The sequence below is a fragment of the Nuphar pumila genome, chromosome 5 (assembly GCF_984573655.1).
Source record: "Nuphar pumila chromosome 5, dmNupPumi1.hap1.1, whole genome shotgun sequence".
In the NCBI taxonomy this organism is placed as follows: Eukaryota; Viridiplantae; Streptophyta; class Magnoliopsida; order Nymphaeales; family Nymphaeaceae; genus Nuphar; species Nuphar pumila.
Window position 1 is genome coordinate 18848125 of NC_143253.1, and position 24802 is coordinate 18872926.

General features: G+C 33.0%; 1 protein-coding gene and 1 non-coding gene across 2 annotated transcripts in view; one reads left to right on the forward strand and one right to left on the reverse strand.

The window, feature by feature from the left end:
- Nucleotides 1–1465: 1465 nt before the first annotated feature.
- On the reverse strand, nucleotides 1466–1551 carry LOC149837001 (small nucleolar RNA Z196/R39/R59 family). The gene has a single exon (XR_016432277.1). It is a non-coding gene; the product is annotated as a small nucleolar RNA Z196/R39/R59 family (small nucleolar RNA).
- Nucleotides 1552–2878: 1327 nt separating this feature from the next.
- Nucleotides 2879–24802, forward strand: part of LOC149837002 (uncharacterized) — a 31269-nt gene continuing 9345 nt past the window's right edge. Inside the window, exons 1-4 of the mRNA XM_090007206.1 lie at nucleotides 2879–3280; nucleotides 3533–3610; nucleotides 4509–4608; nucleotides 5040–5182. Of these exons, the coding sequence (XP_089863332.1) occupies nucleotides 2951–3280; nucleotides 3533–3610; nucleotides 4509–4608; nucleotides 5040–5182 (651 nt within the window). The 5' untranslated portion in view covers nucleotides 2879–2950. The remainder of the gene's footprint in view (nucleotides 3281–3532; nucleotides 3611–4508; nucleotides 4609–5039; nucleotides 5183–24802) is intronic.

Sequence of the window (24802 nt, forward strand, 5' to 3'; positions counted from 1 at the left end):
CTATAAAACCATTTTGAGATTTTAACATCAATAAAAATAGAATTTTCACCAAAATATGGTTTGCAACTTTAATTTGAATTTAAATTAGTAGATGCTAATTAATTATGCATTTAATTGCTATTTTTTATTAAACTAACATTAATTAATTAATTAATATTTAATTGCTATCTGATGTAAGACCCAAGATTTTTTTAGGATTTTTTCATCAATAAAAATATTTTTTTAACCAAATATGGTTTGTAATTTTAATTTAAATTTAAATTGCTTTTAAATTAGTAGATGATAATTAATTATAAATTTAATTGCTATTTTTTTATTAAACTAGCAATAATAATTTAATTAATATTTAATTAGGAATTTAGATGATAATTAAATAATAAAAAACTAATTTTTATATCAATTAGAGTTTGAAGGAATTATCGAAATGGTTATTAGATTGATCCAATTCACATTGGATCTTTTGGACCAACCCAATTCATGTTGGTTTGGTTGGATTGACATGCATGGAGTTGGATCCACTTGGATTTATCTAGAAGGCCTTAAGGTGACACATTTTCCAAGGGACATGTGGCCAAGCAAGTAGAAAGTCATGTGACACATATGGCAAGCCATGTAGACATGTGATCAAGTTAGTAGCAAATCCATATACGATATGTGGCAAGCTTAGGGATAAGAAAGTTAGAAATAGAAGCCATGTGGTCATATGACCAAGTTAATAGCAAATCCCTATAAGACACATGGCAAGGAAGTTAGAAGTAGAATCCATGTGGGACAAGTATCAATCTTAGACTAAAGGAGATATGCAAGTGAAAAGTCTACCTGGCTAACCACTTGGACAAATTGATCAACAAGTGGGAGGAAGGCTTTAGAATCCTCTCTCTCTCCTTTGGTCGACCTCTCTAGGGGAGGAAAGTGGCGCTCACACCTATGTGATTCTAAGTTAGTTGTAATCAAGAAGCTTAGAGAAGCTTCTTGACACTTAGGTGACATGATCTTGGCCATTTATTTCAAACACATCTTTATGGTGATTCTTTAAGAGGTCTTCAAGATGCTTTCCCATTCCTCTATATTGTTCTTATAAAAAAACAGTGAGCCTAATACTTCAAGTGTTAATGGTAGCCCACCTGTACTCTGCACAACTTTTTCAGATAAATTTTTTTAAAAAATTGAGTTTATTTTTAATCAAATGCTATAATATTTGCTAATTGAGCGTAGAAAACAAATTTTAAATAATGTGATCATGACTGTATGAAAGCTTTTTAAGATTTTCAATAAAAAACGATCCACAAAATACTAGAATTTCATTACTTGAAAATTTGTATATTTATGTCAAGAAAAAGCTGATCTAACAAACTATGCAGACCTGGTTGAAGCAGTTAACGGGAAAAGCAAAACAGTAGTAGTTCCACCATAATCTGAACCTAGAACAGATAAAAATCAGATCCAAGAGAAAAAAAAAATTATGTGCAACCTCAGCCGAAAGATGGTGAATGGTTAATGAATAATCATTGTCACGCTCAGTAACAAAATTCGATATCATCATTGATTACACCAACATAAAAAATCAAACAATAAAACTTTAGGTCGTAGTTGGTTGCACACATTTATCGTACCAACAAATAGAAATCTCGATCAAATGCAATTTTAAAGAAAATGGGCGCACCTATATAGACCCTTCAAAATCTCACAGAAGCAACAAAAACAAATTAACGCAGAAAGAGAGAGAGATCATATTGCAATGCATGTTATAGATTCATTACTCTGTTACAGATTTAATTGAGTTTAACCATCATCATGTCTCCCCAGTTCAGTACCCTAAATTGAAAAAAGATTTAACATACGAAATGAAAAAACTCGCACAAAGAAACAGAAAATGGCAAAACAAGAAAAGAGTGAGATACGATAATCCTTTCAAATGTATAGAACTCAGGGCTAGATTTTCTACTTCTACATAACAAAAAGGGCCTCAGGCTGCAGCTTCTCAAAGATGGTATAAAAGAAGAAAACGAAAATTTACCTTATCTCTCTCCTCTGGCCGGCGACGGTGAGTAGGGATGATACAATATTTTGTCTAATAAGATTTAGGCTTAGGGTTAGTAAGTTAGTAGTATATATAAACACTGTTGTTTTGTAATTTTATTACTTAACTTAGGGTATTTTAGTAATATTATTAATGGGTGGGGGGTGGAGCTGAGCCCATTTTCCCCAAGTCCACTGCCATCCTTAATTTGGAAGCCCTTAGGGCCTGTTTGAAATCTGTAACTGGGATGAGGCGTTATGGAGTGGAGTTTATGCATTTGAAGAAGTGGCAGCTGCTAAATAGCTATCATAAGAGGTGGTAGCTGTCAAATTCATGATTTGGTGTAAATACAGAGGAGAAAGGGCCTCACTTCGCATCCTAAATGCATAAACGCCCATCCTAACGCTGAGATTTCAAACATGACCACCAAGATAATTTGACCATGTTTTTTACCTCCAGACCGCCAAATGCATAAACACCCATCTCAGTTGTTTTAATCGGTTCTAAAAGCCTTCTTTTTTTCTCACAAAAAAGGCTAATATATTTTAGTTCATATGGGCTTCTGAACTATGCTAAACTAATATGTACGATTTGTTTTAGTCCACCCTCTCCTCTGCAACAGGGGAGGACAAGACACCCCTGGACTCCTTTAAAGAAAACCAAAAAAAATTGTTGTCGGACAACAGCCTTGGAAAATGACAAATGCGAACAGAAAAGTCATGGTGTCCTTGTCCAGGGCTGTCAGTCAATCAAACGCTCTCCTAAATGGGCTGGACAATGTGGTAACAGGTCCACGATCCTACAGCGGTGGGCCCTACTTGAATATGACACAATATAATCGTACTATTGCACGTTTTTTCGATCTTTTTCTCTCCAATCGTCCATCACTCGTTAAAACGAAGTGGCCAACGGTCTCTCTCTCTCTCTCTCATGGCGTTGCTGGGAATGAGCTCCCTTCTTCCTCTTCATGCTGCTTCTTCTTCTTCTCGCTCTTCGGCGCCCTTCCCTCTCCTCCGGTCGATCCCTACGCCTTCGGTCTCGAAGAGGCGAAGGGTCCGATGCTCTCAAAAGGACCAAGACTCCTCCCCTCTTTCCACCACAGTCGAATCCGCCTTCTCTCCCCCCTCTGCAGCTCATCACCACCACCACCACCAACAATCCGAGCTGGGTTTCAGATATTCTCCCTCTTCCTCTATCGGAATCCGCGACCCCAACATCGTCGCTCGGCCCCGTGGTTCTGCAGAATCGATCGTAGAACGGGTACGTTCTCTTCCCTTCTTTCGTTTTATAGCCTTAGTTTTGCCTAGTTGGTGACCTCTTTTGTTGCAACTTTTGGTAGTTCTAAAATTTTAGCAGTTACTTCAATTGGCGTTCTCTGAACTCGGAAGGAATTCAAATTCGTTTTATGCTATTCTTTTTGGGTTTTGATTCTTTTGAGTTTTGGGGATTAAGATTGTTGGATGGTCATTTCTTGTTAACACTATCATTTAGAATATGTGACTTTTTCTTCAGGTGATTTTTGACTTCCGATTCTTGGCACTCTTGGCTGTTGTTGGTTCCTTGGCTGGTTCGGTGCTCTGCTTTCTGAATGTAATTCACCCTCTTCCACTCTCTTTGTGTTGAGATGCAAATAGTAGATTACACGTTTTTATGCATTTTTTTTATCTACGTTTTGGATTTAATGCTAGGAATCTGGGTTAAAGAAAATTTGATCATGTTTAGCAGTCTATCTTATTGAATGGCAGCATATAAGTAGATTCAATGTTCAATATAAGGCCTGATATTTGTATCAATAAGGATTCACTACCTTCTGCTTTGGTGTCATGTTTGGTATGAATGCAATGGTAACAGCAGAATGAATGGTGTCATTATCTTTGTCAAAAGTGCTACTTCCGAGAAGCTGAATAATACAGGTAGGACCGACTGCATATAGTGTTGTTATCTTGAAGACCAGAATGGTTTCCAGGCTCATGTTCCGTGGGAAATTTTCCATCTGCCCCCGCTGCCATAGATGTAGTTTATGCGGATGTGAAATCATGCATGTGTTTCATATACATTAACCAGCATCATATTTTTCTCTCAGAATTAAATTCATATCAAGCAATATTTTTGTCATTTTACATCATGAATTCCTAAAACCTGTTTCGACTTGAATTTGGTAATCATTAATTAATTGAGTGCTTTGCAAGAAGAAAAGGACTGAGGTTATAATATGTCCACTTGCAACATGCTTAGAACTTTCAGGAGCACTTGTTTTTTATTGAGTATGACCATAAGATTTTGCACTTGTTTTCTAGTAGTGTTATGAGTCTTATGACCATAAGATTTTTGTCTGAATGCTTTAATGTAGTTGCGTGTAAAGGCCAGATAGGCCACAGATCTAGTAAAAAAAATTACAACACCTTCATTTCCTATTGTTTACTTGTCTGGTGTCCTTGTTCATTCTATTGTACATTGACTAGCTACATTCCTTTTTTTTCTTTATCAGGGCTGTGTTTACATTGTTGATGCCTACAAGATTTATTTGAATAGCTGTGTGAAAGGAATTCATACTGGCCAGATGGTCCTTCGCTTAGTTGAAGCCATAGGTGAAAATCCTTAAGAGAATTTGCTTTCTGTAAAAATTATACTTGTTTTACTATTGTCACTTGTTGAAATTGTTGAAGCAACACGTGATTTCTATGCTTGATAGACCATAGGATATAACAACAGTGGTATATAAAAAGATATTGTTTTCATTGCTATTATTTACAAGTTGCTGAATGGACTGATAATTAAAGGAACTCATATCGTAACCTTTATTTAATCATTTTCTTTTTACCTATCTTTCTTCATGTATTCTGTTCCAATTACCATGCCATTTATTTCTCATAATCCATGTGTAGTTTGGATTTGTAAATGCATGTATTTATGGAATTATTTTCTTATTCATCCTATTCATGATTTTGATACTTCAGATTTATTTTTCTATTTGAATAAGAATCTCCTTCATGTGTGGCTTACATTTTTGTCTTTGTAGATGTTTACCTTGCTGGCACTGTCATGTTGATATTTGGTATGGGACTATATGGTCTTTTCATCAGTAATGTCTCTCCTGATGTGCCTGCTGCTCATGACCGTGCTCTGGAAGGATCTTCATTGTTTGGAATGTTTGCCTTGAAGGTATACCTTAATTTAAAAGGTTATGCATGATTCTTCTTCTTGTCTTTCTTCTTTCCATCTAATGCTCAAATAGTCTCTGTTTACTCTTTTACAATCTGTATTATGCCGTTCACTTTTTCAAATGGATCCATGATTTGGTAAGAACTCATTATAATATCCTTAAGTGTTTCACTGAGATTAGGAAGTTACTTTTTCCTGACAAAGATTAAAGTAGGCTCTCCTTTAAGAGTTTTAAGACAAGGTATATTCAGGAACTGTGAAATGAAACCCTTACACCTAAGGACCAATTTTCTGAACTGGTTCTGTGCAAACGCTGGGATTGCATCTCCTCACAATGTCAATAAAGCCCTGATGGAGTAATTGAAGGGAAATACAGTTCTAGTAGCAAAATGCACGTTTTTGAATTGAGAAACTAAACTCTTCATTTAAAAAATACATGGTATAAATGTTGACAAGAAATTAAAATGCTCCATAACAAGAAAAATGTTATAAATAATGTGCCAATTCTAATAGGTTGTAGTTACAGGTATTTTCTTTTCACCTTTCTCCTTTTTTTCCTTTTTGTCATTTTTGCAATCTTGAACAATGGAATAACCTAGTCATTGAAGATGTTAGTGAAATATGACATATTTAATGTTATGAAAAAATGGTATAAAAATATCTTACCTAGGTAAGTATTCATATCTAAACAAGTGCATTTAGGAACTATTGCAATTTGCAAGGCAAAGTACTAAAATCCAAGCATTATGATACATTAGTTTGGTGACTAAACCATGTAAGATGAAGTCATGTCTTTTTTCTGCATTGTCAAGTAGAGGTGCCACTAGATCTCCTGAAAATTTTTAAGGTATCGGTACTTTTTGAAAAGAATGGTGGTTTCATGCATCATTACTTTATGGTGATGGCATCATTACATAGAGTTTTCTTCTCAGATTTTTGAGTTGTACTTCTCAAGTCATTTTTTAGCTTTATATCTATGTCACATAGGTGCGGGTACGGGTGCAGATGCGGCAATGCGGCACTTTAAAAAACTTGGGTGCGGGGAGGATATATATATATATGATTTTTATCAGTTTTAAGTTAAGACCATGTGTATTTGTGTGTATTTATGTATTTATATATATACTATAGATAAAAATGAACTTGATTAGGGTTAACTGAATCTACTTTTGGATAGAAATGGACCTCAATGTGGTTGACTTCATCTAATACAAAGGAAGTTGTGTCCAAGTGTCGCACCCGCCTGGGTGCGGGTGCGACGCGGGTGTGGTGCCCTGTTAGAAGAGTCCGTGTGACATAGCTTTATATGCTTATTTTCTCCATTAATAACCTGATACTTTGATACTAGCTCTTATTCTTCTCCCAGACATACAATTTGGCTTTATTTTCTTTTTGGTTGGAGAAAAGCTTTTATGGATCCCTTCCAGTGTCCATTACCTTCTTAAAGATCAAGAAAAGATAATCAATTTGTACCCATGTGTTAAAGTATATATATATATATATATATATATATATATATATATATATATATATATATATATATATATCATTGTCACCAATATTGCCAATATTTTGAAAATATCGCGATATTATTGGCTATTTCAAGGTAGCCGATGATATCGGCAATATATCGTGATATTTTCAAAATATCCCCATAAACAAAATATCACAATATTTTGAGAAAAAAACTTTTTTTTAATTATATGTTTGCATTTCCTATTTTTTGTTTCTTTTATATTTTAAAACCTTTAAAACATGTTTCTTTATATTTGAAAGAAAAATAATGCAAAACTTATTTTTTCTTAGCTTTTTTGTTGTTATTTATATTTCTTTCAATTGTTTAAACTCTTGAGATTTATCAACTTTTGAAAATCTCTCCAAGAAATACCCTTGCCGAGAAATTACCTTTAACGATAAAGGGTGACTATGATATATATATTTCTTGATGTAATAGGTAAAACCCACTAGGGGTATTTTAGTCATTTCATCTAATATAATAGGCTGTGCCCATTAGGGGCACAACAGTAAACTGTTTTTATTTATTATTTTGTTCTCTTATTATGTTACTTAAATGTCCTTTAGCTAAAGCTAAAGGGAATTTAATGCATTCACGAGAGAGCCGTTGGGACCTCCCCAACGGCTCTATTTGTAGCCGTTGGGGAGGGTCCCAAGGCCCCTCCCCCTTGTGGTTGTGTATATAAAGGGGTTGAACCCCTTTCTCTTGTTATGCTTGTTCTCAAGCACTCTCTCAATAAACTCTTTATATTTTTTATGTTGCCTCTCTTGCCCATAAGTGGCATTGTGTATGTGATTGTATCTTGACCCATAAGTGGTCTCCATTTGTGTATGTTGTACTTTCCCATAAGAGGCACTTGTTTGTATTCATCATGTCACATTACATGGTATCAGAGCATCGGTACTCTTCTATTGTAACTTGTACGTGAAGATCAAGAATGGGATTTCAAGATCAAGAGGAGGATCGTAAGATTAGTGGAGCATTTGTTCGTTCAAACTTCTTTAACACTTTTTCTTGCAATCTTCTTCTCTTCTTTCCTCTCTTTCTTGTCTCTCTATCTCTTCTTTGCTATGGTTGATAAAGAAATTGTAACAGTTCTTATTAAATTTAATGAGAAAAACTATAATTTGTAGGCCACGGCTGTAAAAAGAATTCTCATGAGTAAGATATGTGTTAATTTGTTAATGGTTCCACATTGGAACTACAACCAATTCTCACAAAAATGGTTGTTGGAACCGATCGTGAATCTAAGGAGGAAAGTCTTAAGGGAGTTGAAAGAGAAAAAGTTATGCTTGAATACAAAAAAGCCTATAAAGAGTGGAAAGTGGATCATGCTAATGTTCTTTATCTCTTTGCGGATAGTATGCATGAGAAGCCATGCTCCAACATTCTTGAATTTGAAAGACCGAATGAAGCTTGGGAATATATTAGACAAACCTATACCCAAAAGGATGTTGGTCACAAGTGGGATCTTAAAGACAAAATACATAGTTGCGAGTAAGGAGATAAAATGGTAAGGGAGTACTATAGTACCCTCAAAATACTTTTGGATAAATTGACTAAGCTTTGAGTCTATATGGGAGACACCTAATGATGCTAAAAAATAGAAGAAGTACAAACATGAGGAACAATTGTTCCAATTTTTTAGGTCTTAGACCTTGAATTTGAACAAGTTCGGGACAATACTATTCATAAGGAAAAACCTCTTCTCTTGCATGAAGTCTTAGCTCAAGTATGTATGGAGGGGACAAGGTTGAAATCCATGTTCGATTCTAAGGAGATCAAAGATAATGTTTTGGTCGTTTCAAAATCAGGTGTCAATACAATTGTTTACAAACCACCTCATTTTTCAAAACCTTATTATGGGAGACCTATATGACGACAACAAGAAAAAAATATAATAATATTTCATAATTGTGAAGAATCAGGCCACATTAAGCCCTGTTGTCCCAAGTTCGAGAGAAGAGAAAACAAAAATGCGGTATCCGTGGAAACATCTCACGAAGAAAGAAGTGGAACAAATGAAGATTCAAAGTCCATTGGAACCATGTTTTCTCAAATCATGGAGGACCTTCATCCACTAATCAACAACTCTTCTTCCTCTCTTTCAGGGGCCGCGGTCTCTACATCTTCGCCTTCTGGTAAGGTTTCTTGACTTTTAGATTTCAGAACATCATTTCATAGGACTTCATATATTTCTTTGTTTTTTGAATGTTGCACTAATTCAATACAAAATAATGTTTTTAATGTTAATGGGTCCTTTCTTAATATAAAAGTTATTGGGAATTTCAAAAGTATTTCAAAATTTTCTATTCCAAAAATTAGATTTGTCTCAAAATTAAATTTAAACCTTCTATCTATTTCTTAAATTATCGACCATGGGTGTAGTGTCTCCTTCTCATCTAAGCAATGTTGGGTGAAGGATCTCCAGTCTGAGAACCAGATTGGGGAAGAATATAGAGAATGAGACCTCTATTACATAGATCGTCTTTTGCTTTCAAAAGGCAAATCTTGTTATAATGTTCAAAATGTAGATATAGTTTTATGGCATCAAAGACTAGGACATCCTAGTTTATCAAAGTTATCCCATGTACCACATTTGAACAAATTTTGTAATGAAAAATTCTATTGTAAAGATTGTATTCTTGGCAAAATGAAAGCCCTCTCTTTTCCTAAAGAGACCTTCTTTTCTTCTAAACCATTTGAATTATTGCACTCGGATGTATATAGACCTTCCCCTATCTTATCTAAAGGTGGCAACTCTTATTATGTGATTTTTTTTATGATTATACTAGATTTTCTTGGATATACTTTCTTAGGCACATGTAGTTTTTGAAAATTTTAAAAAATATCATAGCCTTGTCAAAAATCAATTTAAATATAAAATTTCTATCTTCCATTGTGACTCTGAGGGAGAGTTTATGTCAAATGATTTCAAAACTTATTTTGAAAACAATGAGATTTTATACTAAAGATCATATACTTATACACCTCAACAAAATGGATTAGCTGAAAGAAAACATAGGCACATAATTGATACTATTAGAACCCTTTTAATTTCAAAAATTGTTCCAAAACATTGTGCCTAGGAAGAACTCTGAGTATTCAAGATATTACCTAAAAGTAGTAATGAGACTTTATTTAAGAATGTTAATAATGAAGAGCCTTAAGAATATTGAATTAGAAGAAGCCAATATAATTCAATATAGAAGACATAGAAATGATATACAACTAAAGCTCTAGAAAAAAATTCTACCTTAGAAACCCAACAACTAGAAGGAGATAGAAGATCAGATGAGACTTCTAGACTCCTTGATGGATTTGTTTCATATGAATCTTTTCTACAATATAGAGCTTGTCTAGCTAAAATTTTGTCCTACTTTGAACCAACAACATATAATCAGGCAAAAGAATATTCTAAATAGATAGAAGCTATGAATGAAGAATTAGGAACACTTGAAAAATCTAAGTCAGAAATATCTGATTTACCTAAAGGTAAAAAAATCATAGGTTGCAAATGAGTTTATAAAGTTAAAACTAAGAGTGATGGGGCCCTAGAAAGAAACAAGGTTAGGTTAGTTGCCAAGGTTATGCACAAGAATACAGGATATACTATGATGAAATATTTGCATATGTAGCTAAGATGACTTTAGTTAGGACCCTTATAGATGTCGTTGCTATTAAATGTTAGGCTATTTACCAAATGGATGTAGAAAATGTTTTTTTAAATGGGGATTTAAAAGAAGTTTATATGGATACATCTCCAGAATATGAAGCTCCACCTGGCAAGGTGCTTCGATTAAGAAGGGCTCTTTATGGTTTAAAACATGCACCCAAAGCCTGGCATGATCGTTTTAGTTTTGTTATGCTTAAACTTAGTTTTAAATCTTGCTATACTAATATTGTCATGTTTACTAAGAAATCTGATGCATAGATTATTATTCTCCTTTATGTTGATGACATAATCATCACAGGTGAAGACAAAAAGGATGTAAAGTATATTAAAAGTATTCTTAAAAAATATTTTAAAATGACTGATCTTGGATTTCTTAGATTCTTCCTAGGAATTGAGGTTGCTTATTCTTCTAGGGGATATTTACTTTCTCAAACCAAGTTTGCTAATAATATTATTGACATGTTAGAAATTACTAACGAAAATAAGGTGGATACGCCTGAAGTTATTAATGACAAAATAAAGATTGATGATGGGACACCTCTGTATGATCCTACTCTGTATCCTCAAATGATTGGTGCCTTAACTTATTTAACTTTTATTAAGTCTGATATTGTGCATGCGGTTCATACTGCTAGCCAATTCCACTATTCTCCCACCACAGTTCACATGAGTGTTATGACGAGGATTCTTAGATATTTACAAACTTTTACCTTTAGAGGTCTTTTGTTGTCCTCCTCCTATTCTCTTGAGCTGATTGTTTATTCTGACTCAGATTTGGGAGGAGATTCAAATGATCGTCATTCAACTACTGGTTTTTGTGTATTTTTAAGTGATTCTCTGGTATCGTAAAAATGCAAAAAACAACAGAAAATATCATTATCACAATTGAAGCTTAATACCGTGCAATGACTACATTAGAGATTGTTTAGTTGCAAATATTACTTGAAGATATGAGCACACATATGCAATCACCCTCAAGGTTATGTTATGACAATAAAAGTGTCATCTACATAGCCATTAATCACACATTTCATGAGCATACAAAACATATCGAAATAGATTGCTACTATATTCATGAAGAGTACTTGAAGAAGACCATCACCCTGCCTTATGTAGCATCAAAATTTCAATTGCCGTACATCTTCAGAAAAACTCTTCTCTCCGGTTTCATTCTTTGCTCGACAAACTTTCAGTGATTGTACCGTAAGTTTGAGGGGGAGTGTAAAAGTATATATATATATATATTGATGTAATAGGTAAAACCCACTTGAGATATTTTAGTGATTTCACCTTACGTAATAGGTTGTGCTCATTAGGGGCATCGTGTATGTGATTGTATCTTGACCCATAAGTGTTCTCCATTTGTATATTTTGTACTTGCCCATAAGAGGTACTTGTTGTAATGAAGTATGCGGAAATACAACCCAAGAATGTAGAAGCATTCACAAAGTCCAATAATAGACAAGCACTAAGGCATACAAGTAAGAAGTCCACAAGGGACAATACAAAAGCCTAAAAAGGCTAAATAAGCATGAAAAACAATGAAATATTTATTAGAGAAAGCCTTGGAAGGCATAACAAATACAAGGGGTGAAGTTTCCTATTTATACACAAAAGGGAAGACATGAGAGGCCATTAGAGACTCCCACATGGAGTCGTTGGGCGCCCCCAACGACTCTATGTTGGGACCCTTGATGCATAATATAAAAGGAAAAGAAAAAAAGAAATAAAAAAAAAAAAAAAAAATAATCCACCTAATTAAAATAGTTGTTTCTAGAAACAATTATGTAGAAAGACAAAACTACCCGTATCGGGTATATATATATATATATATATATATATATATATATATATATATATATATATATATATATATATATATATATATATGAAGTACATATATTTTAACACCCTCCCTCAAACTTTACGGGGAGATAACCGAAAGTTTGGAAATACAAAAAGAATCACGGGAAGGAATCCAAGTCTTCAAGAGTCTTTAAGGGAAATCTCCATCTTTATGGCATATAAGAGAATTTTGCAAATATAAGTCTTCAAATGTCTCTATTGATGATCATCCCCAAGTACCTTTATTGACTATCTCCATGATGTATCGAAGGTATCACATTTTGAGGATCCTGTAGAGAAAGAACAAACCAAAAATGCTCCAATTACACAAGAAAAATATTCTACCCTAAGAGTTACAAAGTTTCAAAAAACAATATATTTTAAAACAAGAATAGAATTGTTTAAAATAGTAATAATTTTTGAATCATTAGATAATCATTAAGAAAGACAAGAGGAGTATCCCTCAAAGATTAATTTTTATGAAATTGAATCATAATCAACTTATTTTTCAAGAAACCATAATATTGATCATAAGAAAATTTGATCATTAAAAGACATATGATTCATTAAGAAGAGATAAACAATTATGCATAAATAATATCCAAAGCATTTCAATCATGCATATAATAAAAAGAAGAGCTAATTAAATTCATGCATATAATTATGTGAACCAAGCTAATACACACATATGCATCATGCGCTTAAAGCATATTTAATGCACATGAAACAATAATGAAAAGATAACTATTTTTATCAATAAAAGATGAGTTAATTAAATTTATGCGTACAACAATATGGACAAGATAATCAATTAGAAACATATATATATATATATATATGCAATATATTTAATGCACATGATAATGAATGAGAGCAATCCCATTAGAATTCACTCACACATCCTAGAATGAGTTTAAGTATAGAGGACCAAATACCAATATATATATATATATATATATGTTATCAATGAGATGCATGAAATTTTATTGATAAATATTTTTTCATAAAAGAAAAAAAACAAGTAGTAAAGGTTTAAAAAAATTCATGAAAAGAATTTTTAAAAAATTCCACATAACAAAGGGAATGATATATGCAAATAAAAACCAATTTGAGGAAGATAAGAAAAAAATTTCATAAATATCAAGAAATGATATTTTGCAAATCTTAACAATAGTTCGACCACCACAAACAATCACCTCATTAGACCTCCAAACCTCAAAAATCAAGGGTATAAGCGACTAGAACAAGAGCATAAACACAATGCTACTAAAGGGACAAAGACACACACGAAGGTGTATATAAACATCTCTTGTCTACATATAATGATACTTAAAACTAGTGTATCAGCGACCAGAACAAGAGCACAATGCTAACAATAGGCTAAAATCACACACGAATGTGTGAATAAATAACTTTTGTCTACGTATAATGACATTAAAGATCAAGTGTATCAGCGACTAGATCAAGAGTATAATGCTAACAATAGACTAAAAATACACACGAATGTGTGAACAAACATCTCTTGTCTATATATAATGACACTTAGATAAGCCGTATAAAAAGGAGAAGACACCCGTGGTAAGAAGGTTTGTAATGAAAACACACTAATGCAATTAATAAAAATATCAATTTTAACCATATTTTGAAACACCATGGTTTCAAAAATAGATAGTCATCATAGATACACATAATTATAAGCATTCATAATAAAGACAATGGTCATTAATGAATGAGTGGTTCAACACACTCACAATCAGAGATCATATAACTGCTAGTTAGAGTCAAACTATAAGTTGACAATCTAAAATGATATAAAACGAGGTGCACATAACTCACCCCAACAAACATTTCTGATTCAACATAATAAGGCCAAGAAGATTGATGCATCATATAAAAGTATCTTATGAACAACACAAATGCCATAAGAAGGCAATAAATACTCATGGAAATCATTTTCCAAACAAGTGAGTTTAATTATAAGTGCCGATTTGAAAAAACAAAGTTTTAAATCAAATTCAATAATGATAGATGAAAAAACTTGGACTCATATGCACATGCACTTTTAAGCATCGTTAATATAAGCAAGCTATATAGATTAATAGTTCAATCTAGATTACAAGTCTACTATGAGACAATCAATGCCATTAAAGATGACGAAAGCATATATCTTCAAAAAAATCAAGTTCAAAGATGACTTGATTAACCCACAAGAATCACAAAAAGACTAAGTGCACAAATGCACAATGAGACACTCACAAAGTTGCACAAATGCACAAAGGCAATAAAGGTAAATGACCAACCTTAGGATGAATAAAGTGCAATCATATGCACAACAATATGTCTCATAACAACTTTTTACAATCTTGAATAAACAAGAATCATGCTTAATATAATCAATTCTTCAAAGTGAAGTCATAAATTCACCAATCAAGGAATAAATGCACTAAGGCACATTACATACAAAGGATCTAATAACTTTTAAAGAGAAGACAAGAACAACATATTATCTTAAAAGAAAGTCTTTTAAATCAAAAGTCTACTATAAGACAAAACATGTGACAACATTAAGGAGATAACACATATAGAGATTTTAGAAAAACTTTTACAATCCCAAAAATAAACATAATTACTACCAACCATGAATACTTAAAGCAATAAGATAATCTAATAACCCATAGCCACATAGGCTATACAGAAGCTATAAAATTTAATATACCAAACATCATTCATAATGCATCAAACATAAACCTTTTAAGGGGCACATATTCTTGTAAAATATAATTTTTATGACGATATGCATAATCAAAACAAATATTTTATGGAAACATACTTACACACAAGTTCTAATAATTAATTTAATAACCTATTCATTTTTAACACATTTAGCAAGAAGCTACTACATTTCAAATATATTTTCAAATGCATACCATAAATATTTAAAGTAGAGAATCCAAAGAAAATACATACCGAAATACAAGAGTTTCAGTCCAAGCCGTTCATCTATTCAAATCTTTCTTTCAAAGCACAAACATGAATAACTTACCAAGATCAAGTTACCTTGCTCTGATACCTTGTAATGAAGTACGCGAAAATACAAGTAAGAAGTCCACAAGGGACAATACAAAAGCCTAAAAAGGCTACACAAGCATGAGAAACAATAAAATATTTATTAGAGAGAGCCTTGGAAAGCATAACAAATACAAGGGGTGAAGTCCCCTATTTATACACAAAAGGGAAGACATGAGAAGCCATTGGGGGCTCTCGCATGGAGTCGTTGGGAGCCCCCAACGGTCATATTTATGACCGTTGGGGGCCCTAACGACTCTATGTTGGGACCCCCAATGCATAATATAAAAGGAAAAGGAAAAAAGAAATAAAAAAAATACAAAAATAATCTACCTAATTAAAATAGTTGTTTCTAGAAACAATTATGTAAAAAGACTAAAATACCTCTATTGGGTATATATATAAGTCCATATATTTTAACAGTTGTTTGCTATGTCACATAGGTGCGGGTGTGGGTACGGGTGCGGATTCGGTGATGCGGCACTTTAAAAAACCTTGGGTGCGGGTGTGTGTATATATATATGTATATAATTTTTAATAGTTTCAAGTTAACACACTGTGTATTTGTATGCATTTATGTATTTATATATATAATATAGATAAAAATGGACTTGATTAAGGTTAACTGTTAGAAGAGTCCGTGTGACATAGCTTGTTTGTATTCATCAGATTCATATCACATTACACCCATGGTCATCCCATTGAACTACATATGATTTAATGTCTATGGTCTTTCCTTCATAAAGTCTGTACCATGGTCATCCCATTGAACTACACATGATTTAATTTGTATGGTCTGTCTTTCATAAGGTTTAATATTCATTTGGCATGTTTAGATGTGAATTGGGCTAGGGATCTTCATTTGGCATGTTCTAGATTTATGTTGTACACTGCAGCTAAGATCTCATGTATCTGGAACTTGCTATAGCCCTTCCTTGACAATCAATGTACTGCTCATCATGGGATTCAAATATATTGATGAAATTCCACTAGAGGGGGGGTGAATAGTGGAATACGATACAAATCGATAAAATAAAATAATCAGACAATAAGGCACAACACATAAAACCCATAAGTTATACTGGTTTGGTCAAAACCCAGACCTACATCCAGTCCTCAAGCAAACCACTTGAGCTTTCCACTATAACATCCGAGTCACCGGATAAATAATACAACACCCTCTTCCTCAGAGGTCTTCTTCTCTCAACAGAGAAGGGACACACTCTCTTCCACAGATGTCTTCTTCTCTCAACAGAGAATGACAACACCCTCTTTCACAGAGGTCTTCTTCTCTCTACAGAGAAGGGCAACACCCTCTTTCACAGAGGTCTACTTCTTTCAACAAAGAAGGAAAATAGTGAATAACAGAAAGTTACAATACTTCCTATAGAACCTTCAGAATGATATGAATGCACGAATGAAGGATTCTCAGAATGTTCTGTTTGTCACTCAGAGGATACTCTTTGTCAAAGAGCTATACTTGACTTTTTCTCTTTTCTTTCTTTTCGTTTTCTCTTTCTTTTTCAAGGCTCTCTTTTCAAATATTGAATAGGTTTTTTTCTCGTTGTAAGCTCACATGTCCATTCCATGTTGAATAGTTTATTTAGTGTGTTTAAATAGCTTTTAAAAAAGTAGTCGTTACTTTTTGAAATCGTAGTTTTTTTTTTGAGATGTGAAATGTTATGTCATTTCAAAAACATCTTTAGAGAAATTCGAGAAAGTCTTCTTTCCATAAAAGTAAAATGTAGGGTACACTAGTCGTTGTAATATTTTAGGTAATACATATTTTATGTAAAAAGTCTATTTCTTACAATAGTACATTGAACGTTGGATTGTAGGCTATTATGTAGTTTTGTCTTTATTCTAATTAATGATTTGAGGTACATAAGTACTTCTTTACTTTAAATGAGTGTAAGTACAATGAGTGCTTTGAGATATTTATTTGTACATAGTCATGTCAAGTGTTTTCTTTATGTTGTGTTTTTCAAAGTCTTCAAAGAGAATGAAGACTACAAGAAAGTCGACATTCTTGAGAAGGATATTTAACAAGGATTTCTTACAGGAGGTATTTAATGCTATACAAAGAGAATGATGACTTCAAGTAAGTCGACATTCTATGGGTTTGTAAAAAGGTAACTAGAGTCTTTTCAAAACCTTTATTATATTTGTTTTATTTGTGTAGCCGATTTTCATGTTTTGTCTTTTTCCTATATTTGAAATCATTTCTTTAAAGAAGGTAACTAGAGTCTTTTCAAAACATATTATATTTGTTTTTCTTTGTGTAGCCGATTTCATGTTTTGTCTTTTTCCTACTTTTAAAAACATTACTTTTCAAGTTGTCTTGTATATGATATAAGGTACAATTATTACATTTTGAAATCATGTCAAAATACCTTTTTCATAAATGGTTGTAAGAAGGTACAATTATTAGTTTTCAAAAAGGAGCTTTTTGAAACTATCGTATACTTTTATGATATAGCTTTTATGAATGAGTATGTAATATGCAATATGCATGTTCCTGAAGGTTCTGTTACATATGACTCTAAAGAAGAAAAAAAACTTCATCTTGAGGTAGCCGATCTCTTCAGTTGATCTTTAGGAATGCATGGCTCATCAAGCTTTTTCTTCAAGGAGTATGATTGCACCATAGTTGTACTTGAACAGAAAGTCTCCATCCTTTTTGGGTGAGATATCCTTGCATCAAATATTCGTTAGATTTATGACAAAACATATCCAATCATAATATAACATTTTTCAAGAGAACATATTATCATATCATATAAAATCAAATCCGACAGTGTATCATATTATGTGACATCAAAACAGAGTTTCCCAACATTCTCCCCCTTTTTGATGATGACAAAATATGCTCCCCCTGTCAAAAAGACATTATGCATAGAAATAATAATATTATAAAATATTGAAAAATGTTTAAAGAGAATATTTCTCCAATAATGGAGACAGGTTTTCTCCCCCTTTGTCATAGACAAAAAGGAAGGGATCAGAGTAAGAGAGTTATTACAGATGAATAATAAATATTACAGTAAAAAAAAAAGTTTATTCTGAAGGTGGAGTAGGTTGATGTGTTCGGTTGACTTGAGCCGGCTAGAGGGTCTGTAGAGTTTGCTGCAACGAGGCTTGACGGCGAAGTATGCGATCCTGAGAACGCTGGACATCCATCAGTGCAAAGAAGTAATCAAAGTTGGATGTTGGATCTTCTTCATCAGAGCCGAGAAGGTGCAGGGACCTTAGATTGAAGGAAGTAGCATCGAGGACCTGAGAGGGATGGAGGATAACTTCGTTTTGAAGGGGTACTTTGAAGTATTTTAGAATGGGAGTTATAAAACACCCGAAAAGAAGAGGTTGAAATTTTTGATAACGAATAAAAAGGTCGAAAAGAATGTTGGACCAGTTTATCGGAGTAGAAGAAAAAATTGCGTAGAGAAGGAGAAAGATTTTTCTTGGTACTAATCCCTTGCGTGGAGGCTTGGGATAGATATTGTGGAGAAGAATCTGGGCAAGCAGTTGAGCATGAGGTTGGAGATTCCTCATGTGCCAGGGAAGTTGTAAGCAGTTGGTGCAGAGAAGAATTTTTCGAAGTACCGACCGTTCGAGTGGTACTATGTTGTTGAGGTCTAAGCCGGTGGAAGGAAGGTTAAGAATTTTGCCTAATGAGGAAGCATGAAAGAACATCAGGCATCCACGGACTTTGGTGGTGATGGTAGTTTGTTCATGATCAGAAGAAAAATTTGTGTAGAATAGTCGAACGAGTTCAGGATAGTAGGCAGCTTGGGATGAAGATCCTAGTAGGTGTTTGAGTTCGGGGAGAGATCTGTCTAGGTCAAATACCATGAAGTCTTCGTAGTTAACCAATCTACCTTCATGAATTGGTCGAGAGCAAAGGGAGTTGTAGAAGTGAAATAGATCGGGATACCTTAGGTCGGCGGCAGTGATTGCAGTGTTGGAGGAGGAAGCCATGGCAAGAGCTTAGAAAGAACAAGCAAGAGAAAAAGACTTGGAAAGAGTAAGGGTTTGTAAGAGAATAGAGAAAATCGTGGGAATGAGATATGAATCAATCTATTAAATAGAAGAGAGAAAATAATTGTGATAAGAATTGAATGACAATGGAAGTGAATGATTTTTGGATTGTAGTTTGAATAAGGAAATTCGTGAGTTGTAAGTTAAGGGGCTTGTGAATGACAAATCAAATCAATGGTGGAAGATAGTGTATTATATTGGTATGTATGTTAAGAATGACATAGTTTTGAACAAATATACTATGGGAGAGTTTATCGAGTAGTGAGAAGTGTCATGAATTGAGTATGGAGTGTCATATTGAAGAGAGTGAAATAAAATAATGGCCTAATAAAACAAACAACTTTTTCTACAAGATATTACTTTATGTGGAAGCATTCCAAATTCGTGAAGAGTGATTTTGGAATAAGACAAACAAAGATAAGTGAGTGAGAGGCAATAATTTGTTATTTAATAAGTATATATTTTGATATGCGTGGAAGAAGAATGAATAGACATAAAGAAGGGTGATACGGATATGTAGTTTGAAAGATATGACATTTTTGAAAGAAAAGAATGACTTAAAAAATGTGTCATGATTAATGTGTCTTCACATTTGTAATTTTTATGAGTATACGTAAATATGAGAAGGACACACTTTGACTATGAATAGTGGTAAGAGAGATGATGAGACAAAAAAATATTTATGAGTGAAGAGTAATAATTGCTTATATAAGAATTATTTTTATGGATATGTGTGGAAGAAGTGAGAGTAGTCATAGAGAAAAGTGAGATGACATATATGGATTTTCGAGTAGGAAAAAAATTCATGATTGATATGAGATAAAAGACATAAAATAAAGTTATGATTGATATGAATTAATGTTTATTTGATAAACATATTTTTAAAGAAACTCGATTGGAGGAAGTTCATAGTTTTTAGAGAATAAAGTTAAGTTTTAAACTAGTAAAGGAGTCAAAAACACGGATTGACAAGAATGGAGGCTCAATTCGTATGAGAGAGAGAAAGTACTAAAGGTACTAATGAGAATAAAAAAAATGAAGGACAAGGTTTTAATGAGTCTCGATTGGAGAGAGATATAAAATATATGAGAGAGTCATGGTCACGGATGAAAAGGAACTTTGTATAATGTAGAGAGAGAGAGATAAAAATGTGATACAAAACGTACTAATGAGTGGAGTACAAGTGTTTTGAAAAGAGAATTTTACAATACTTTTTGTAAAAGATGTAAAGCATGAAGAGATGATAATAGATTGTTCTTAGGCTATGATATAAAAGATGATATAGTAAAAATTTACGTGAGATATAATAGAGTGTACGTAATATATGATATATCAAATGATATAGTAAAAATTTTCGTGAGAACATAGCAACTAGATCTTTAGAAGAAGGTAAAAGAACCAAAAAAAAATCATTCGATTTTGACTAACAATTTGAAAAGCAAGATTTCTCATAAACTAATATGTTATCATGTTGAAGGTGAATCAATTTATCGTAAGAGAAGTTTTCACAAAAGGACAAAAATAATAAAGGAGTTATGAGATGAGTGATGTGAACAATGTCATGATAGCTTTTAATATAATTAGTTTTATGGATATGAGTGAAAGGAGACAGGACAAGGAGTCATAATGGATGTGTACTTGAAATATGACAAGTTGAAAGACATAAAGAATGTGTCTTATAAGAGTTTAGAGTATACGTGAATATGGAAACCTAGTTTGACTAACAAAAATGGATAAGAATAAAAACTTATAAGAAGTATTATAACTAGTATGATTAATTTATAAGTCACTTAGTTTGCATATTCCTAGTTCTCTTCTAATTCGTGTAAAGTCTTCATGTTTCAATGGTTTAGTGAATATGTTTGTTAACTGTTGATTAGTGGGTATGAATTCGAGTTTAATTATGTTGTTTAAGACTTGTTCTCTTAAGAAGTGGTGTCTTATTTGAATGTGCTTAGTTCGTGAGTGTAAAATAGGATTCTTAGATAAGTTTATAGCACTAGTATTATCACAGAAAATAGTTGTATTTTCAAAATTTAAACCAAAATCTTTTAAGGTTTGTTTCATCCAGATAACTTGTGTACAGGCTAGGCTAGCAGCAATGTATTCGGCTTCAGTAGTTGATAAGGATACACAGTTTTGTTTCTTACTGAACCATGATACAAGTGAGTGCCCTAGCATATGACATGTTCCACTTGTGTTTTTTCTGTCAGATTTACTTCCAGCAAAGTCAGCATCGCTGTATGAGATTAAATCAAATGTAGAGGATTTTGAATAGAATAATCCAAAATCAACTGTGTCTTTTAAATATCTCATTATTCTTTTTACAGCCTTAAGATGTGATTCTTTTGGATTTGACTGAAATCTAGCACACAAACAAACACTGAACATAATATCTGGACGGCTAGCAGTTAAATAGAGAAGTGATCCTATCATACCTCGGTATACCTTTGTATCAACAGACTTACCATCTTCATCTTTGTCCAAAACAGTAGTAGTGCTCATAGGAGTAGATTTTGAAGCAGTTGAGTTCATGTTGAACCTCTTCAGAAGTTCACGAGCATACTTAGACTGATTGATGAAAACTCCATCCTTGGTTTGCTTAATATGCAGTCCAAGAAAGTAGGTGAGTTCTCCCATCATACTCATTTCAAATTCTTTCTGCATGGACTTAGAAAATTCTTCACAAAGAGTGCTGTTAGAAGATCCAAAGATGATATCGTCCACATATATTTGAACAATTAGGGTATGATTATTTACTATTTTCACAAATAAAGTAGAGTCTGCTTTGCCTACAGAAAAACCAGTTTTTAATAAAAAGGTTTTAAGTCTATCATACCAAGCACGAGGTGCTTGTTTTAAACCATACAAAGCACGTTTGAGTTTGAAAACATGATCTGGATATTGTTCATTTTCAAATCCTGGAGGTTGTTTTATATAAACTTCTTCATTTATAAAACCATTTAAAAAGGCACTTTTAACATCCATTTGATATAATTTGAAATCCATATAGCTTGCATATGCTAAAAACATTCTAATAGATTCAAGTCTAGCAACATGAGCAAATGTTTCATCAAAATCAATACCTTCCTTCTGGTTGTATCCTTGAGCTAGTAGTCTTGCTTTGTTTCTTATAACATTACCTGTTTCATCTAGCTTGTTTCTGAAGATCCATCTTGTCCCAATGATCTGATGATCCTTTGGTCTTGGTACAAGATCCCAAACTTCATTCCTTTGGAATTGATTCAGTTCTTCAGTCATGGCTAGCATCCAGAACTCATCAATGATGGCTTCATCAATCTTCTTTGGTTCAAGTTGAGAAATGAAAGCCATGTTTGCAATCCGTTCTAGCTGAGCTCTAGTTTGAACCCCCTTTGTCAGTTATCCCAAAATCTGCTTTTGAGGATGATCTTTGATATCGACAAATGTTCTTTGATGATCATCTTCATTAGACTTAGCTGTGTTATCTAAAAATAAATCTGTACTTTCAACATCATCATCGTTAGTTTGCTTATGAACAGATTGATCAATAGATTCACAGAAACTAACATGCATAGATTCTTCAATAGACTTGGAACACTTATTGAAAACCCTGTATGCTTTACTATGACTTGAATATCCTAAAAATATGCCTTCAATAGATTTAGCATCAAATTTATCTAGGCTATCTTTTGTGTTAAGGATAAAGCATTTACAACCAAAGACTTTGAAATAGTCTATTCTTGGAGTTCTGTCATAGAATAGTTCATAGGGAGTTTTATTTAATAAGGGTCTAATGAGAACTCTATTTGTTATGTAGCATGCAGTATTAACAGCTTCTGCCCAAAAAGATTTAGCAAGATTATTGTGTTGGAGCATAGTTCTAGCAGATTCCTGAAGGGTTCTATTCTTTCTTTCTACTACACCATTTTGAGGTGCAACTCTAGGAAAGGCAAAGTTATGAGAAATACCATGCAAGTTACAAAAAATTTCAAAAAGTTTATTTTCAAATTCTCCTCCATGGTCACTACGGATTTTAACAATAGAACAAGATTTTTCATTTTGTAATTTTTTAAATAAAATTTCAAATTGACAAAACGTATCACTTTTGTTTTTCAAAAATATCACCCAAGTAAATCTTGAGTAGTCATCTACAATGACAAAAACGTATTTATTGTGATTATGACTAGCTACCCTAGAAGGACCAAAAAGATCCAGGTGGAGAAGCTCTAAAGGTCTTTTGCTTGAAATGATATTTTTTGATTTGAAAGATGATTTTGACAGTTTTCCTAATTGACATGCATCACAAAAATAGTCGTTTTTAAAAGATATTTTGGGTAACCCACGTACTAACTTATCTTTAGCTAATTTAGACATGTATTTAGAATTGACATGACCAATTCTCATGTGCCATAGATGTTGAGAGTCATTATTAGCTATGAGGCAATGTTCTGTGATGTTTTCTAGGTATAGTTCATATATATTATTTTTTCTTATACCTTTTAAGATAATATTTTCGTTGGTGTCTGCTATAAGACAGGCATTATGATTAAAGCTAACATTATAACCTGTATCACACATTTGACTAATACTTAGAAGGTTATGTTTTAAGCCTTTAACCAGGAGAACGTCTTTGATAAGAGGTTTATCTATATTTCCAATATTATCAATACCTATTATCAAACCTTTGTTGTTATCTCCAAAGGTGACGGTTCCTCCTTCCTTTTTATGAAGAACAACAAAGAGGTATGAATGTCCTGTCATGTGTTTTGAACATCCACTGTCTAGAATCCATCTGTTCTTCTTGTTTGGAGCCTGCAAATCATTAAGTAAAATTTTTTTTTGGTACCCAATCGGGTCCCTTTTTGTTAGACTTTGGAACCCATATCCATTTGGATTTGGGTTTGTCTACAGCCTTAGAGGAGTTAAAAAAATTAAAATTATAATACTCCTTATTTGGTTCAGACGAACTTTTCACAAAAGTGGTCTTTTGATTCATACAAGAAGGCTTGTTGAAATGAGAGTAGCCAATACCATTCTTGTAGAAAGAGACTTTTTGAGAAGATAGGAGTTTATCCAAGTTCTCTTTTTCTTTAGTAAACTTGAAAACCGTTTTCATAAGGTTTTCAGTTTTACTTTTTAATTCTGAAATTTCTACTTGCAGATTTTTAGTCTTGAAGCTAATAGAAGATATTTTAGAAGTAATAAGAAGATTTTTCTTTTTCAACTCAGAGTTTTCACTGCTGAGTTTTTCATTTTTCTGGGAAAGCTCTAAATTTTCAGATTTTAAAGTTTTATTTTTGAAGCTTAATTTTCTAGATTCTTCAAATAGTTCTTGAAAAGCATCTAGAAGTTCTTCAAAGGAAAAATCAGAAATTTCACTTACAAAACTTTCGTTTGCCATGAAGCACGTGTTTGCAGTTTCGGCTTCATCATCACTTGACTCTTCACTGGTGGATGGTTCTGAGTCATCCCATTGAGCATGCAGAGCCTTTTTCTT